Here is a 17,147-nt window from a genome sequence, read left to right as displayed (position 1 = left end):
TCAGATTGATGCTGAAAGAAATTAAAGCCATAAACAAATGGAAAGACATCTATGTTCATGGACTGCTAAGATTAATAGCATTAAGATTTCAAAATTACCCAATGCAATCTATAGATGCAATGTGATCCCTTTCAAAATCCCAAAGGTGTTTTTGCAGAAAGAAAAACTTATCCTAGAACTGATGTGGAATTTCAAGCAGCCCCAAAGAGCCAAACTAATTCTGAAAAAGAACAAAGTTGGAGTACTAAAACTTTCAGATTTTAAAACTTGTAGATAGAGTAATCAAAATACTGTAGCAGGGAATGAAGGCAGATCCAGAGACTAACAGAATAAGATAGCCCAGAAATAAACTTTCACGTACATGGCAAACTGATTTTTGACACAGGCGCTAAGACCATGCAATGGGAAAGGATAGTCTTCAACAAAGAGTGCTAGGAAAACTGGATATGCACATGCAAAAGAATGAAGCTGGACCACTATCTTACATCATCTACAAAAATTATTAATAACTCAAAATGGATCAGAAACCTAAATTTAGGAGATAGAACTTAAAAAAAAATTTAAAAACCTACAGATAAAAAATCAAAGAGTAAAAGCTTCATGACATTAGATTTGACATCAGTTTCACGAATATGTGAATGTGAAAGTAGTACTAAAAGGTACAGGAAAACAAAAGAAAAGCAGATAAACTTGACTTGATCAAAATTGCATCAAAGGACACTAACAACAGAGAGGTCAATCCAAAGAATGGGAGAAAAGATTTGATAAGGAATTAATATCCCTGGCATTTGGCTAAAACATTATTCTGGATGTGTCTATGAGGATGCGTCTGAGTGAGACGAATGTTTGAATCTGTAGACTGAGTAAGGCAGATTGCCCTCCCACTGCAGACGGGCCTCGTCCAATCCACTGAAGAACTGAAGACAACACAGAGGCAAAACAGAGGAGCGTTCCCCTCTGCCTGGCTGCGTCGAGGGGGCACACAGGGGTTCTCCTGCCCTGGACACAGACTGGAGCGCTTACACCATGCGTCCTCCAGTTCTCAGTCCTTCAGGCTCAGACAAGAGCTGCACTAGCCCATCAGCTTTCCTGGGTCACCAGCTTGCCGAGAGCAAATCCTGGAACTTTTCAGTCTTCCTAACCACATGTGCCAATTCCTCACAATCAATCTATCTACCCTACTGATTCTTTCTCTGGAAAACCCAGACAAATACAGCAATAAAAATTTTCAAAAGAGAGTGAGATATAACGCAAAACTCTTTAAAGAGGCATTCTATCATACTGGGAAAACATCAGGTTTTTAAAAATTATTTATCTGGAGATTAAAAAATTACATCCACATGAATGTAGTTCCTTAACCCACAGATAAATAATTTAGATAAAATGCCAATTAGAGCATTGCAACTGGAAACAAACCAAAGTGTGTGTACCGATCTCCTTTAACATCGAAGTCCATAACGAACAATTCTTTCTCACTGAGGTTTAATAAAAGCTTTCTTTCTCACTTAAAGTCAGCAGAATTGTTCTTATAGTGGAAGAGGGACACAGGTAATGTAGAAGGTCCACAGGATCATTTGTGAATCTCATGGGTCCATGGACTAAAAACAAATACACTAATGTAACTCGAGACAGAGTAAATCAGTGCAAAAAAACACTTGACTTCCAAGTCTCAAGCTCTAGGTTCTACCTTAATGTGGCTTTGCTACATTAAGAGCAAACCTTTGAGAAAAATCTCAACCTCTCAGGGTCTTAGTTACCTTGCCTGTAAAATGAGGAAACTAGATTTTTAGATGACCGCAAAGGTCCAATTCTACTCTGAAATTCCATTATTCTAATGTAAGTAATACTTTTTCACTAGGAACAATGCCATTACAGTACAACCTGAAGGGTCCAATTAAATGATTACATTTGAAGACAATTCAACGTGGGTTTCTTCAAACCTCTACAGCTTATAATTTTGCTCTATAGCTTGTAAATTGGCTATTCTTTTGTTTCATGTGGATAAACAATACTCTGTTGCCCACCTCTATCAAAGGTTACATGTTTGGAATTATATTAATTTGATTATTTTGGGAATCAAAGAATTACAGCTACTGGCCAGTAAGATGCCTGAAACAATTTAAAGGTGCGGACCTAGTAGGCTTCGCAACTCTATCTAACTCAACACATCCCCTTTAAGAATACTTTACACTGACCCCTCTAACCATTTAAAATGAAATGCATAGGTAACATGCTGCTGCTGCTGCTAAGTCACATCAGTCGTGTCTGACTCTGTGCGACCCCATACACGGCAGCCCACCAGGCTCCCCCATCCCTGGGATTCTCCAGGCAAGAACACTGGAGTGGGTTGCCATTTCCTTCTCCAATGCATGAAAGTGAAAAGCCAAAGTGAAGTCGCTGAGTCTTGTCCGACCTTAGCGACCCCATGAACTGCGGCCCACCAGGCTCCTCCGTCCATGGGATTTTCCAGGCAAGAGTGCTGGAGTGGGGTGCCATTGCCTTCTCCGAGTGTATTCCAATTATGTTTTAGGTTCGTTTAATAAAAATGGTCTAACACGGTGGCCCCAACCTTTTGGCACCAGGGACTGGTTTCACGGAAGACAATTTTTCCACAGACCCAAGGAGGAGGGGTGTGAAGGATGATTCAAGCACATTATATTTGTTGCGGACTTTCTGTCATTATTACATCAGCTCCAACCCCGACCATCAAGCATTAGATCCCAGAGACTGGGGACTATCTCCGCACCCCCCCCCCCCCCCCGCCCCACGGACATTTGGAACTCCTGCAGCACACAGGACTAGTCTTTGTTGTTTTCAAAAACTGTCCCAACACACTACATTCCCTGGCCACATTTACTAAATGCCCTTCATTTATTTTGTCAGCCCAGAACACCTTCCCTCGGAAACTTCTAGAACATGTCCTAGGAAAGCAGTATCAAGCTCAATACCACCCTCACTGATAACTCCAGCTCTAACCTCTAAGATTATTCTGTGTGTGCCAAAAAAACAATTGAAAGATTCTAGTTGATTTATGCTGAAAAGAAAGACCTGTGCTACTGAGAAACCAAAGCATATACAAGCAAAAAGGCATACTTTGTTTAACTGCACTGCATATACTGCACTTTAAAAAAAAAAAAAAAAAAGATCGAAGGTTTATGGCAACCTTATGTTGTCAGATCACGGTTAGCATTTTTTAATTAAAATATGTACATTGCTTTTTAGACATAATGCTATTACTGCACAAAATGTACTGGGAACATAACTTTTCTATGCACTGGTAAACAAAAAATTCCTGTAACTCACTTACTACAGTAGCCTGGAATTGAACCCCAAATATCTCTGAGATATGCCTTTATTATTACAGTACTTTCCACATTACTGCTGGTTTTAGATGCTTACTTTTTCTCTTAGGATCATTAATATTTTGTGTGAATTAAAATAGACAAATGTCAAAGAGACATTTAAATTTAGTTCCGCTTTCAAGTCAAAAGAAATTCTTAAACATTATGAGTAACTGCAGCATAAGCTTATGAAAACTGAAGGCAAAATAGTAAGGCAGGCAAACACTGACACTTGTGGTCATTCTGAGATTGCTAATTTGCAACCAGCTAATTCCTGCTCTGTGAGTTCAAAGAAAAGTAAAACTGGTTTGTAAAACATCAATAAAAGTCAAAGGAAAATACCAAATTCTTAATAAACACAACCATTTTTTTTTTTTCCCAAAAAGGAAAACTACTAATATTAAATAGTCAAAAATATGCCATCTGTCCAAATCTTTTTATGTAATGAAAAAGATGTCATTTGATTTTAAGTCAAAGCAGTCTCTAGATAAACTCCAAGTAAATACTGCCATGCAAAACTGCTGATTATCTCAATAAAACTGAAGGTGTTACCTAACTAATTGGTTCAAATGGAATTTTTCAGTGTATTACGTTGGAAATTACATCTGCTTCAAAACATTAAGATTTTTCTCCAGGAGTGGAAAAAGATAGCTAGTTTTTCAGGTGAAATAAATGGCTTGCATTCAGGGGCCTACTAGCCAGACTAAAGCATAAACAGGAATGGAGACCAATGAAGGCAAAACTGATTCATGTCTCCCTAGGCTGTTTGTTCATCACCCACCCTGGATGAAGTGCTATCTCCACATTCCTTTCTCTAGCATTCTTTTTACTAAGGACATTTAGTTGAATTTATATAGATACGTAGTATAATTCCATGAAATCACTTACCTTTCCTTTTACATACTGAACAAATCTATACTTGACTGATCATGTGATAATCACTCAAAAACTATTAACATGAATTAAAAAATTATTATTATTTCTGTACCGATTTAAGACTTAAAAGAGTTACGAGGCACAGCAAATTCTGTGTTTAAATTCTGGCTCCTTAAGGGATATTCTAGACATGCATGGGGAAACCCTAATATGAACCTGGATAATTCTGGCCATGATGCATATAGTAATATTCACCTATTTTCCCACCAGGGATGTGCTATAAAATTAAAAAGCAGACCTATGCAAGTAAAAATTACAAGACATTTATAACTATAAAACTTAACAAAATAGCTGCCAGTCTGCTGAGTCTGATAAAGAAATCTGTCACATTTAGTGAGAAAGTTTTACCATAGAATTCAGATTTTAAAAGAAACTAGACTGAAGGAAGAGATTCTACAAGCTTGCCTGTCATAAGATTTTTACAGCTTCTCTTGGCTAGAAACATGCAGGTTGCTAGAAAAAGTCACTGAAGGAACTTTTATCTCATGACTGCTGTTTTTCTGTAAAGTTCCTAAGCTAGCTTAACTTAAACATAAGAAACAGAATGCAGTTGTACCTGCAAGTTCAAAGTAAATTCTGATTCGGCACACAGGTATCCTTTCATGAGCTTTCAGGAGTCTCCTTTGCTATATGAACACTTGCTCCTCTGCAAGCACAGTTGAGACAATAGTCTACTGGGAATTCAGGGGCTCCACGTAACACTGCAGGGACCACTAAGCAGCAGCTTATCTACTGAGTTCTCTTAATACAAGATCCATAAGAAATTCAGTGGGGCAATCAAAAAAAGAGCCAAAAATAACTGCTTTATCCTTCCTGGGGAAAGGGCAAGGGAGGCATCTAAACCATCTTTGTATCATTTATTAAGGTGTGCCAAATTGCAAATGCTGGCACATAGTAGTTGATCAGATACCTATCTATTGATCACGTGAATAAAACAAAAATATAAACATCCATTTAAAATCCTATGAATGATCTCTGGGTATGCTGTGCTGGTGTGCTCAGTCACATCTGACTCCTTGAGACCCCATGGACTGTAGTCCATCAGGTTCCTCTGTCCATGGGATTTCCCAGGCAAGAATACTGGAGTGAGTTGCGATTTCCTTCTCCAGGGGATCTTTCCAGCCCAGAGACTGAACCCACATCTCCTGAATTAGTAGGCAGATTATTTACCACTGAGCCACCAGGGAAGCCCCATGCTGTACTAGTAACAGGAAAAAAAGTCCCACAGTTCTCCAGCAGGGCCATGCAGCATAATGGTTGAGAACAACTTACTTTTGCTTTAATTCCCAGCTGGACTCTTTCTTATCACTAATCATCTGATATTTGGGATAACTGTTTTGTAACTCTAAACACTGGTTCTTCATCTTTAAAATGGGTATTACAATAATAAAACCTTATCCGAAAAAAAGCCATTTATATAACAGCTCAAGCAGGCCTGGCGTGCAGCATGAATGGAGTCACTGCTGCTACTAGCACAGTCAAACCCTATGTCAGGAATTACTGATAAACAGTGACCTAGTAAGATCTACTTATACTTTTATAAAATAAGTCATTTTAAGCAGACACTTAACCATCACTCTGCCACCTAAGTTTAATTAAAAACAGAGTGGTGAACATATAATATGTGTGGGCTTAGGGACTAAATGCCAAGAAACCTGGGTTTTAGTTCTATCCTTCACACTTTACCAGGAAAAGCCAAAGCTCCAGGCCTTAGGTTTCCCATCTATAAAACTCTTAATGTTCCGACTAACATTTCCAGGAAAATCACATACACCCCTTAAAAAAAGAAGTCTTAGGATTCCTAAAACTACAAAACACAATTCATCCTTTATACTAAAAAATATAACAAAAACAAAAAATTAAAAATATTGGAGGAAACATAAATCTGTATTTGAAACAACATACATTAGTAGGGAAAAAAGGCAGGACCAAAAATATATGACCACAAATATATAGCTTAAGTTTCAAAATGGTAAATTTCTATGAGTTAATGTCCCTAAAATCTGAGGAAAAACTGATAACTCAAGTTACTTTAATAAAGGACAATGCTCCAGTACTTGTAGAAAAAAAGCAGCAAGGTGCCCAACAGACTAAACATACAAAGAAATATTTCAGAGTGAGTATCTAGTGTTTACGGAAAACTTTGCTTGATGGCAAGTTACTAAACCATCCTGAAATATTAGGACAAATAAATATGATTACTATGATCTCACTACCCAAGAAGATCCTGTTTAACTATGCTTTATCTATTACATCTTTTGTTGAATTCCACCATACAAGTAATTTTAAAGAAAAATAAAAAATAAATGATATTAAAAAGTGATTAAAAATAAAGTTTTGCTGCCTTCAAGAACACTAGAAACTGCATGTAAAAAAAGAAGTGGCTGTATCAAATCATGTGTCAGGACAACAATTCATGGCAGCTGATTTATATAAACTCCAGAAAATAATGGAGAGATGTCTAAGTTACTCATTAAAAATGGTCTATGGGTTGTAACTAGATATTAGTAAAACTAAAGTTAGAACAATTTGAGGGAAAAAAAAAATTTCAAGGGAAGGAGAGCAATGAAAGGGTTAAATTACACCAAGGACCATACTAACGCTATATGGCTTATGCCTGGTAAAATCATTCAGGTAACATGAAAACCAACATCTAACACTGAAAACATTTAGAAAATCTGTGCTTGAACGTAAAGTTAAAAAAAAAGGGAGGGGGGATAAGCTGAAAACAATAAAATAACCATTCATTTCATAATCCTTCCATTGTTGTATTATTCACTTATCACTACACTTACATTGACTACATATAATTTAACACAAAGAAGCAAAATCTCTAAGCGTCTCCCTACCTTGGGTTTTTAATCAAAATGAATGCAAACAATCACGTGGGATTCAGCCAAGCAGTGACGTTAAATTCTGCTCTGTCAGAGAGAGCATCTGTCAAGCCCACATTTAAACTGCTGCCTGCCTGTGCAGCAGCTGAGGAACCGTGGATTTCATATTACAGACTAAAACCCCAGTGAAACGGCTCAAAGTCCTTCCTGCAGCTGCCAGGCAACGACGAGAGAGTTAAATCCTGCTCTTTTCCAATACCATCGAAGCACTCCATTCTAGCTCTGGCTGCTTTACATTGCAGCTCAGGGTTCTTACTAGAAATATGGATACTGAAAAGAGAATAGAGCACTGCATTGTCCGGCCAGGAAGACAGCAGATGTAAAAAGCTTCAATGCATCAACTGTCAGAAGAGTCGACAGTGCTCCAAACAGAACGAAACCACCACAGCTCTTTTGTTAAAGAGAAAATGAAAGGAAAGACCTCAGAAGATTAGCACCCATATGAACAAGGGTACTCGAAGACAAGCAGACAGATGGACACTTTGGACATGTGATAAGCAATCGCAGGAGGCAGACTGTTGGGGGAGGTGTGCGTGTTCGATAGCGTCTTTTTGCTGGAGCGATGGCGTGCCAAAAGTATCTTCAGTGGGCATAATCCTCGCCACATAAATGGCCTGACCAAGGAAGGTATGTCGATATCTTGTGTGTGATACTCATTTAAATGTCTGTTACCTTTTGATAGCCCAGGAGGCACTAATCTCTAATAAACAAGTTCATACATTTCACTGTCCTTGAAACTATGAGAGGGTTTCTAAATATATGATTTTAAAATTTGTCACTGTTTAGAAGACAAGCTGTCACTGCTTTATTCAAGTAAATATGTAGCTCGCAGTAATTATGGATTACAGAAAAGACAAATAGTAACAAGCTGTGCTTAAAGGCTTCTCTGAAAAATGAAACTTAAAAAAAAAAATCTGAAACCCGCTAAAGAAAACACAGTAATCCTCTATCAAATTAGGTCAAGTTGAAGCCTTATCCAGTAAATTAAAGGGCTCTCCTTAAAATGGCTATCAAAGGAGTCAATGCAGTAAAATCACATTAAATGGTATAAAAAAATGATCCTAACATTAAGAGCTTTTTCAGTCCTTTTAAAGCAAAATCTTAATATAGAGCAGGTTTTAGTAACAAAATCTTCCCTCCTATGTGCATCTCCCTAAATAAAAGTAACGAACACAACCTCTGAAGACCATCAACAAATTTTAAGTACCACTGAACTGTAAGATACTAAAAGGAAAGCATTTGTACAGGATCACAGAAGGCAGTGTGTGTTTATGCACAGCACACTACCACAGGAGATTTACATGTCCACGAATACAACTTCAAACAAAGAAATATAAATATTTGCTACTATTACCCCTATTGCTAAAAGCAAGACTTGACTTGAGGCAACAGACTGATTCTAAATGATCAAAATATAAAACTGGTTTGGGTGATCATTTTTAAAGTGAAACTCAAAAACATAATATGAAAATACTCTGATATAAAAATATCCATGTAACAGCAATACAAGGTCAAAAAATTCAACTTAAATGTAGCCACTGTGCCAGGCTATATAAATATGTAATAGTGAACTATTGGCACAGTATGTGTGTGCAGGGCAAAAATGAAATCTACTATTTTAGTAACAATCCCAGAATAGCAGCTCATGGCTCAGGAACTCATGTATTTCTAAAATTTTTTACAGGTCCTCAAAGATTCTGATTTTTGCTCAACTTCAGAGCACAACTCATTATTTAATAATCACAAAAGGCAAACATTTTAAAGACATATGTAAGCATTCTATTCTAAAATTAAGATTAAACAAGTCTATCAGGCCTATTATTATTACAGTTCAACATCAACTCTCACTCACAGCATTTAGTCCATTAAAGAATGAAATCAGACAGTATTAAACAAACAAAAAAACCTCAAGTCTCTTTTAGAGCCTTTATCTCTCAATGTTAAAGTCACCCATTAAACATTTTTATTAGCTAGCTATCTCAAAATAGGAGTGCAGAGTTTTTATTCAAGCACCCCTAAACTCTAGAACTGTTCCAACAGACTAAAAACATCAACACTTTTAAAAGCCAGATAATAAAAACAGTGCATGCGTGTGTGTGAGAGAGAGAGAAAGGGAACAACATTTTACAGTAACATCCTCTCCGTGAGCGTCAACCCATAAGATGTAAATACACATGAACAACTTAACAATATTATCATAAAAACCCATAAAATATAAATCAAAGCTACTGCTACTCTGAAAATGTAAAAGTGCAAAGACTATTTAGAATATCAAAATATTTCAACTTTCTAGTTTTATTACCACTTCTTAAGAATGAATGTACAACAGGCAGTAACTGGAAAAGGATTTTATCATTTAATAGGAGGAAGAATCGTTACTTTAATTGTACTTTCTTTTTAACAAAACAATTATGATAAATACCCGAAAAACTTTTAATAAAGAATTTTTAAAGGCTAGACATATGCACTACATTTACCAATGAGAGAGTTTTCAAACGGGTATATATAGATTTCAAGTTTGAGCAGCTTAATATTTACAAACATACAAATATCATGAATTTAAATTAAGATGCATCTCCATCACATATTGCTACAAAATCACACAGGACCATAAACTATGGGTACTATGCCAGATTACAATATATAATAATTGGCTCTTTTCTGTAACACTGAAATACTTTAGAAACATCACTTCAGGCATATTTTCATAAAAATACAATTTACTAATATATTTACCTGCATTCATTTTTCAGTCCTTTATTCATTCAAATATCTGAACTTCTATTTATTGCTTCTTAAACCATCAAATTTACACTCTTGAAAGATCTAAATGATTAGACTTAAACCAGATTTCAAGCATTCTCTATCAACAGAAAGCTGATACATTTAATTTAGTTTTGGAATGTTTAAAATGGATTATCAAATAAACATTAAAAGCAAGTTTTGTTTCTTTTAAATACATAACCCTCGAAGCTATTGGCCTCTTTATGGGGTAGAAGAAGAGTTATTATTATTTATCTAATATTTCATTTGAAAATAAAAGCTTAGTTTTCTCATCTCAGCAGAATGGCCAACTATAAGAAAAAAAGTGAGTTTCTAAATTAGAACACTCAGCTCTATTATTTTCAGCTGAGTTCACAACAGAACTGTTTTACTGGTACAGTGAAGTCTTGGTCTTCATCAGAGTAATGTGAAAATAAAATTCAAGTGAATAAATTCTAATAAATAAATAACTAGATTCTATGTTTCTAAAACCTTAAAAATTAAAAAAAAACATTGCTCCTATCTCACAAGATAATTAAATAATTTCTTATTTCTGAGAAAAACGATAACTTTTAAAAGTACATTTCATATACTAGAAATTATCAAAAGATGGTGCCTATACTATTATACTTTAGAAGTCTGTTCAAATTCCCACCTACTTGCTCCTCCTAGTGGCTGTTACTAGAATAGTAGAACTTTCATTCATACATGTGTCTAATACTTTCAACCAATATTTTCTAAATACTTCATATTATATAAGTGAATGTTATTCTAGTTATTCAATTTTATGAGGACTTCCATGTAAATGTCATTATTTCCCCCAAATAATTAAATTTCATATCAAAGTTAAGTATATTTGGTATTAACCATAAACTTCTCAGTATCACAAGCTAGATAAACATATTCACACATATATATATATAGAAAATTTCTAATAAACAAATGCTCTTACAATAAATTTTTAATTGACCAGTTTTCCTTAAATAATTTTCACGATAAAAAGTTGAAAAAGTTAAAATTAAACATCAGTCCCCATTTCAAAAAGTTTTTATTCTCTTGTAATAGAATTCAAGCTATAGCTCACCTATCATCTACCCCCACACCTTGATCCAGAAAAAACTAAGAACTGAAAAAACATGAACAAATTTGTGCTATGCACTGAGAAACTTCGAAGACCAATTCTTAATATGTGGCATCATGAATCTCCCATATTGACAGCTCATAATTTTTGTCTTCTAAATGTAGGGCTCTAAGTGTCAAGCAAGTCTAAGTGTCATGCAAGTCCTACAAATGTAATAAATTCTCCACATGCAAATTTAGAACACAGCATAACTCAAAAATCTTTTAAAATGCATTCTGTGCAATTTAAAATTTTAAACTGAGGATATAACAGTACCTAATGTCTGTATTTTGAAAAACTCAGAAGACTGTTCAAAGCAGTTCTTTGCTAATTCTAATATGGAGATTCAACTGAAGTACATGATAGTACTCTGTGAAGGCCACAGATAATTAGTTTCTATATTTTAAAAATCAATCTTAAGTCTAAGTAAAGACAGTGATCTGAATGCCTCACATTTGAAGTGGAAGGTTAAAATGAGAAAAGGGTATTTGCAAATGTTCATCATTTATTACTGTCTTAAAATCTTGCACTGAAGTTACTGAACCCTGAAAATTAATTTTGACAGGTGCATCTTCTCATTGACTTTCTCCACACAGTAGGGGCCAATGGAAACATGCCAGGCAGTGTACTGTGACTAACAGAACTCTGCCATAATCAACCTTGCACCGTCTGTCCCACAACTGATACATGACCATTTTACAAAAAAGGCCGCTGACTGTGCACCATACCACCAATGGTATGTCAAATCAATTTTAATTAATGCCAATACATTTTCCATCTGCTCTCAGGCCTTTTTACACGGCCTCTCCCAGGAATCCAGCAGCGTTTCTCTCTCCTCCATGCACACAACTTTCAGTCTTTAACTTTAGTCAAAAGAATAAATGACCAGAGCTACTGAGATGATGAAATAAGTGGAAGAAAAATCCATCACCTATCTTAAAAGTGCTCACTGCGCTCCAAAGGTATATTTTTAAAGAAATTAATCCTGTTCTCAGGACATTAGGATGCCAAGGGAAGACAAATTACAAACTTTGTTCCTGGGCAATCATATTTTCACAGCTTAAAAATTCCCATCTGCCCTAATTTTATTAGCCTCTTTAAAGCAGTTCTGTGGTATTTAGCATTTTGTAAACTTTTATGATTCATCTTTATAGAATGACTGCGAGGGAGACGACGTGACCGAATTAGAAAATGACTACCAAAGAACAGTATTGATTCAGGAGAAGGCCACGTTCCCCAGCCACCAGGATCTCTCATCCATCACTGGGTATTTACAACATGCTTCAGTGGAGAAGGAGACACTGCTGCTTCGCAAAGATGAGCTGGAATGCCAAGAGGTCTCTGTTTCGGACCCATCTTATTGGTGTACTTTCTCTCGTGTTTCTTTTTGCTATGTTTTTGTTTTTCAATCATCATGACTGGCTGCCAGGCAGAGCTGGATTCAAAGAAAATCCTGTGACATACACTTTCCGTGGATTTCGTTCTACAAAGAGTGAGACGAACCACAGCTCTCTTCGGAACATTTGGAAAGAAACTGTCCCTCAGACCCTGAGGCCTCAAACAGCAACTGACCCCAACAACACGGATCTGTCACTGCAAGGAGTCACAGGGCTGGAGAACACGCTCGGTGCTAACGGAAGCATTTACAACGAGAAAGGTACTGGACACCCAAATGCTTACCATTTCAAATACATTATCAATGAACCTGAAAAGTGCAAGGAGAAAAGCCCCTTTTTAATACTACTAATCGCTGCGGAACCTGGACAAATAGAAGCTAGACGAGCTATTCGGCAAACTTGGGGCAATGAGAGCCTAGCACCTGGTATTCAAATCACACGGATTTTTCTTTTAGGCGTAAGTATTAAGTCAAGTGGCTACCTTCAACGTGCAATATTGGAAGAAAGCAGACAGTACCATGATATTATCCAACAGGAATACTTAGATACATACTATAATCTGACCATTAAAACACTCATGGGCATGAACTGGGTTGCAACATACTGTCCGCGTATTCCGTATGTAATGAAAACTGACAGTGACATGTTTGTCAATACAGAGTATTTAATACATAAGTTATTGAAGCCAGACCTGCCTCCTAGACATAACTATTTTACTGGTTACCTAATGAGGGGATATGCACCCAATCGAAACAAAGACAGCAAGTGGTACATGCCACCAGACCTCTACCCTAGTGAACGCTATCCTGTCTTCTGCTCCGGGACTGGTTATGTTTTTTCTGGAGATCTGGCAGAGAAGATATTTAAAGTTTCTTTAAGCATCCGTCGTTTGCACTTGGAAGATGTATATGTGGGGATCTGTCTTGCCAAGTTGAGAATTGATCCTGTGCCCCCTCCCAATGAGTTTGTGTTCAATCACTGGCGAGTTTCTTACTCAAGCTGTAAATACAGCCACCTAATTACCTCTCATCAGTTCCAGCCTAGTGAACTGATAAAATACTGGAACCATTTACAACAAAATAAGCACAATGCTTGTGCCAACGCAGCAAAAGAAAAGGCAGGCAGATATCGCCACCGTAAACTACATTAGAAAAGACGTTTTTTCCCCCCCAAAACATGCAACCTGTAAAATATTGCTAAAAGCATGTGTAGTTAAAATGATTATGATTACATCCATAGGACAAGTTTTAGTTAAAACTCATCACATAAAGGAATCCAAAAATATATTTTTTAATTTCTGAAGAAGGTAATTCTTATTTATAACAAAAAAGTATCCCAAAACAACCTATTAAAAAATCTACTTAAAAAATCCACATGGGGGATTCTGTGTATTAACACGCAATAACAGGCATGCATACATCAATGGTTCGAATCTTATGTTAGGGGCCAAGAGGATGTATCTGCATGTTTTCCAAGTAAATTTTAATTTAAGAAATGGAGATGGTCAAAAGACTCTTCATTTTAGATTTAGTTTTCCATTTCAATATATGTAAATAAAACATTACTGTCAATTTTAAGTAAACTTTTTAATTGTGCAAAGGACAAATTTTCTGACCTATTCTAGGGTTCTAAAAACCATATTCCATGCAATAAGATTTAATTGAGGTATTCCATAAACATAGTTATAAAGTTCAGAGGTTTCAGCAATGAAGCTCTCATCTAAGTATTCACTTTTTAAAAACAACTGAGATGTTCATTTTATCAGTACTCACATTTATTGGGGGAAATTATTTTGACATGATGTGATAAAATGTGAAAAATCAGTGTGTCTCAGGCTCAAGTTTTTATTAAAAAAAAAAAAAAATTTAAATGTTCAAAACAGAAAATTTGTTTTCTCATTGGTGTTCAGGGCGAAGCTAGTATTTCACTGATTTCCTCAATCAGCTAGTTACTGCACTCTCAAGGAGCATCATCACTTAACTTCAAGCATATCTGAAAAAAATCTATCATTCTCCTCTAACTGAAGCAACTGCTGGTTACTTACAGGCACAAACAGGATGCACTGCTGAAAACAGATAAAGGATAAAGAGTGCAGCAGCAGTTTCATTTAATACATTTTAAGATGCATGTCTGCCAAACCACAACATATAGGAAGTTTATTTCCTGACAGCAAGTGTACACATGCCGATACTTCATCATTTTATGGCACCTACTTCGTTCTCTGAGTGCCAAGTTTACAAACTGCCTGCAGTTTTTAATTTGGTGGGTGACAAATATCCTGTTCCACCGATTAAACACTTTCGGGGAGGGATGGGGGGAAAACTACAAATGTTTGATGAAACACTTGATTCTAGGATGAACAATGTATACAATGCACTTTTACCAAGTTTTTAATAAAAAAGGTAAACAAAAAAACCTTCACTGTTATGGTCCAAATATTTCACAGAAATTTTGTTGGTTCCATTACAAATTTTAAAATCAAGAAATACTAACCCATTAATTTTAAAACAGTGCTTTTATTTCATACCAGTATATAAATCTATCCATCTTGATTCAGTAAGGATGTTACTTATGCTAATTCTAACATCAATCATTTTTATCCTTGATTCTATTTTGAAGAGTTATCCACTGAAACATCTATTAAAGTTCAGAATCACAGAGAATGTTTCAGTACTTAAAATTTAATGTGTTGAATTCTACTGACACTCAGCTTATCTCCCATTTTTAATTCAGTCATCTAAATGTTCTGTTCTACACAGAATAATTCTGAATGCTGAGCTGTATTACCCCACCTCTTGGTAAGGTCTGTTTTTCACTTACTTTATTCTGTTTGGTCATAAAAAGACTAAAATTACTAAGTACCAAAATTACTAGACAAAGTTCACACATAGGAGGATAATACCAAATTAGTGTGATGAAAAGTAAAAGCAACCCTTCCCTCAGTATAGAGAATTCTAGTAATTCTTTTTTAAAAGTGTACGTGCACATGTGTGCATGCACAGGTATACACACTCAAACAGAATCCAAACACTATTTGTACAAATTATTACTACAGTGCAGTATCTTTAAAAGCTAGTATTTTCCTTCCAGAAAAATTCAAGTTTAAAAAGATAACTAATGAAAAACAGAATTCTTAACAGACAATAAATTCCTATCTCAGGTGTCAACTTAAAATCATTTCTATATCCCTGATAACACTATCTTGAAAACTTATGGGAATCTAATGACACTCCAAGTTCTCAAAGAGCACTGAATCCAATAATAAAGTGCTTTAGTACTGCTGAAAATCCTTATTTTAAAATAAATATTCTATCATTAATTTATTTTTGATCTTCCATTCTGAATATGCAAGCTGATTTCTTCAGCAAGATGACTTTCATGTTCACATTATGATTTTAAAAATACAATACTTATTTAAACATCTCACCAAATATTCATTATGCCAAGTACCATGTAATTTTTATTATACATGAAAATATAATTTTAATGACTGCACTTATGTCTGGTCAAAGAAAAAATTATAGGAACAACTATGTAATCTTTATGCTCAAAGTGTCAAGAGATATTATGTAAGATAAAAATACCAAAAGTTTCACTATCCACACTAGTTTATTTTGATTAAAAGTATAGGTGGTGAAATTCTAATTCAACTAAATAATTTAAAGTTCTCACCTCTGAATATACAGTATTATCACATAAAGTCAATTGGAATCTTATTAAAATCTATTCCCAAACCCCTATAAAAATAGTGCCAGCAAAGCAGCAGCAACTATTTACTGACTGAGCACACACTGTGTGCCTGGTAGTGTGTTAAAGGACTGTACACACACGATCGTATATAATCCTTCCAAGTAACACTAAAGGACAGGAAAGACTGCAAGAGGTTAAATATCTGAGATCACACACACAGTAAAGGAGCAGGGTTCCAGCTCAGATTCTTCACCATTATGCTCTTCTGCTACAGTCTGCATGTATGATTCCTGCTAGAGTCTAAGAGCTAAGCAAAACGACCTGTCCTCTCTCCTAGTCTGCGCTCCTCCGTCACCTTCTGTGAGGCGCTCAGGCTGCACAACCATTTTCCCACACTGGCGGGACACCTGATGTCAAGTAAAGGGCAAATACAGAGAGGGGAGTAAAGCACAAATACAGAGACGGGGAAGGAGAGGAAAGCTGGTCCCTCAGTCATTTTTTCTTCTTTTCAGTTATTGATGTCTGGGGGTCAGAAACTTAGAAAAGTTACAAATTACTGCTTATGTCTTATTCCTTTGGGCACTGAGACCCATTTGTAAACAAACAGGCAAGTGACACAGAAATTATACAAAAGGTGCTTCTTTTGAAGTATAATTTGATTACTGTTGGCAGACAAAAGCAGCACCGTATTTTCTCACTCTACTGGTTAGTCACCTACAGTTTTGTCATGAGCTGGTAACACTCATTTTATCCAGCTGATTCAGGTTAGATTCAGTTTTTAATGGTTTGACAACATTTGACTATTAACACAGATTTAAGGAGCCAAAAAGTCTCTACCTTACATACATCCTAACATACCTCACAAAGTATCAATGTATCACTTAACATGACTCTCATAAGACGGATAATGTATTAATACACCAAATACTAACAAGGGACGTCACAAGTTTCGGCAAGAAACCTGCTGCTGCCTACTCCATCAGCGCACACACACACCCTCCCCCAA

The 17,147-nt window shown here is 35.9% G+C and overlaps 2 protein-coding genes across 3 annotated transcripts in view; one reads left to right on the top strand and one right to left on the bottom strand.

The window, feature by feature from the left end:
* The window catches only part of CDC73 (cell division cycle 73), a 91,304-nt gene that overhangs the window by 32,476 nt on the left and 41,681 nt on the right, over positions 1 to 17,147 (bottom strand). The gene's annotated exons all lie outside the window — the stretch shown is intronic.
* Positions 7,234 to 14,867, top strand: B3GALT2 (beta-1,3-galactosyltransferase 2). 2 transcript variants are annotated; one of them, XM_006061421.4, is made up of 2 exons: positions 7,234 to 7,798; positions 12,209 to 14,867. In XM_006061421.4, the coding sequence occupies exon 2, from the start codon at positions 12,333 to 12,335 to the stop codon at positions 13,599 to 13,601; it is 1,269 nt and encodes a 422-aa protein (XP_006061483.1). In that variant the 5' UTR covers positions 7,234 to 7,798; positions 12,209 to 12,332; the 3' UTR covers positions 13,602 to 14,867. The 2 variants fall into 2 exon arrangements, with proteins under 2 accessions (XP_006061483.1, XP_025141892.1); XM_025286107.3 differs by lacking the exon at positions 7,234 to 7,798 and adding an exon at positions 11,476 to 11,790.

The sequence above is a fragment of the Bubalus bubalis genome, chromosome 5 (assembly GCF_019923935.1).
Source record: "Bubalus bubalis isolate 160015118507 breed Murrah chromosome 5, NDDB_SH_1, whole genome shotgun sequence".
Taxonomy (NCBI): domain Eukaryota; kingdom Metazoa; phylum Chordata; class Mammalia; order Artiodactyla; family Bovidae; genus Bubalus; species Bubalus bubalis.
Note: the sequence above shows the minus strand (reverse complement) of the source record. Positions and strands in the feature narration are given on the sequence as shown.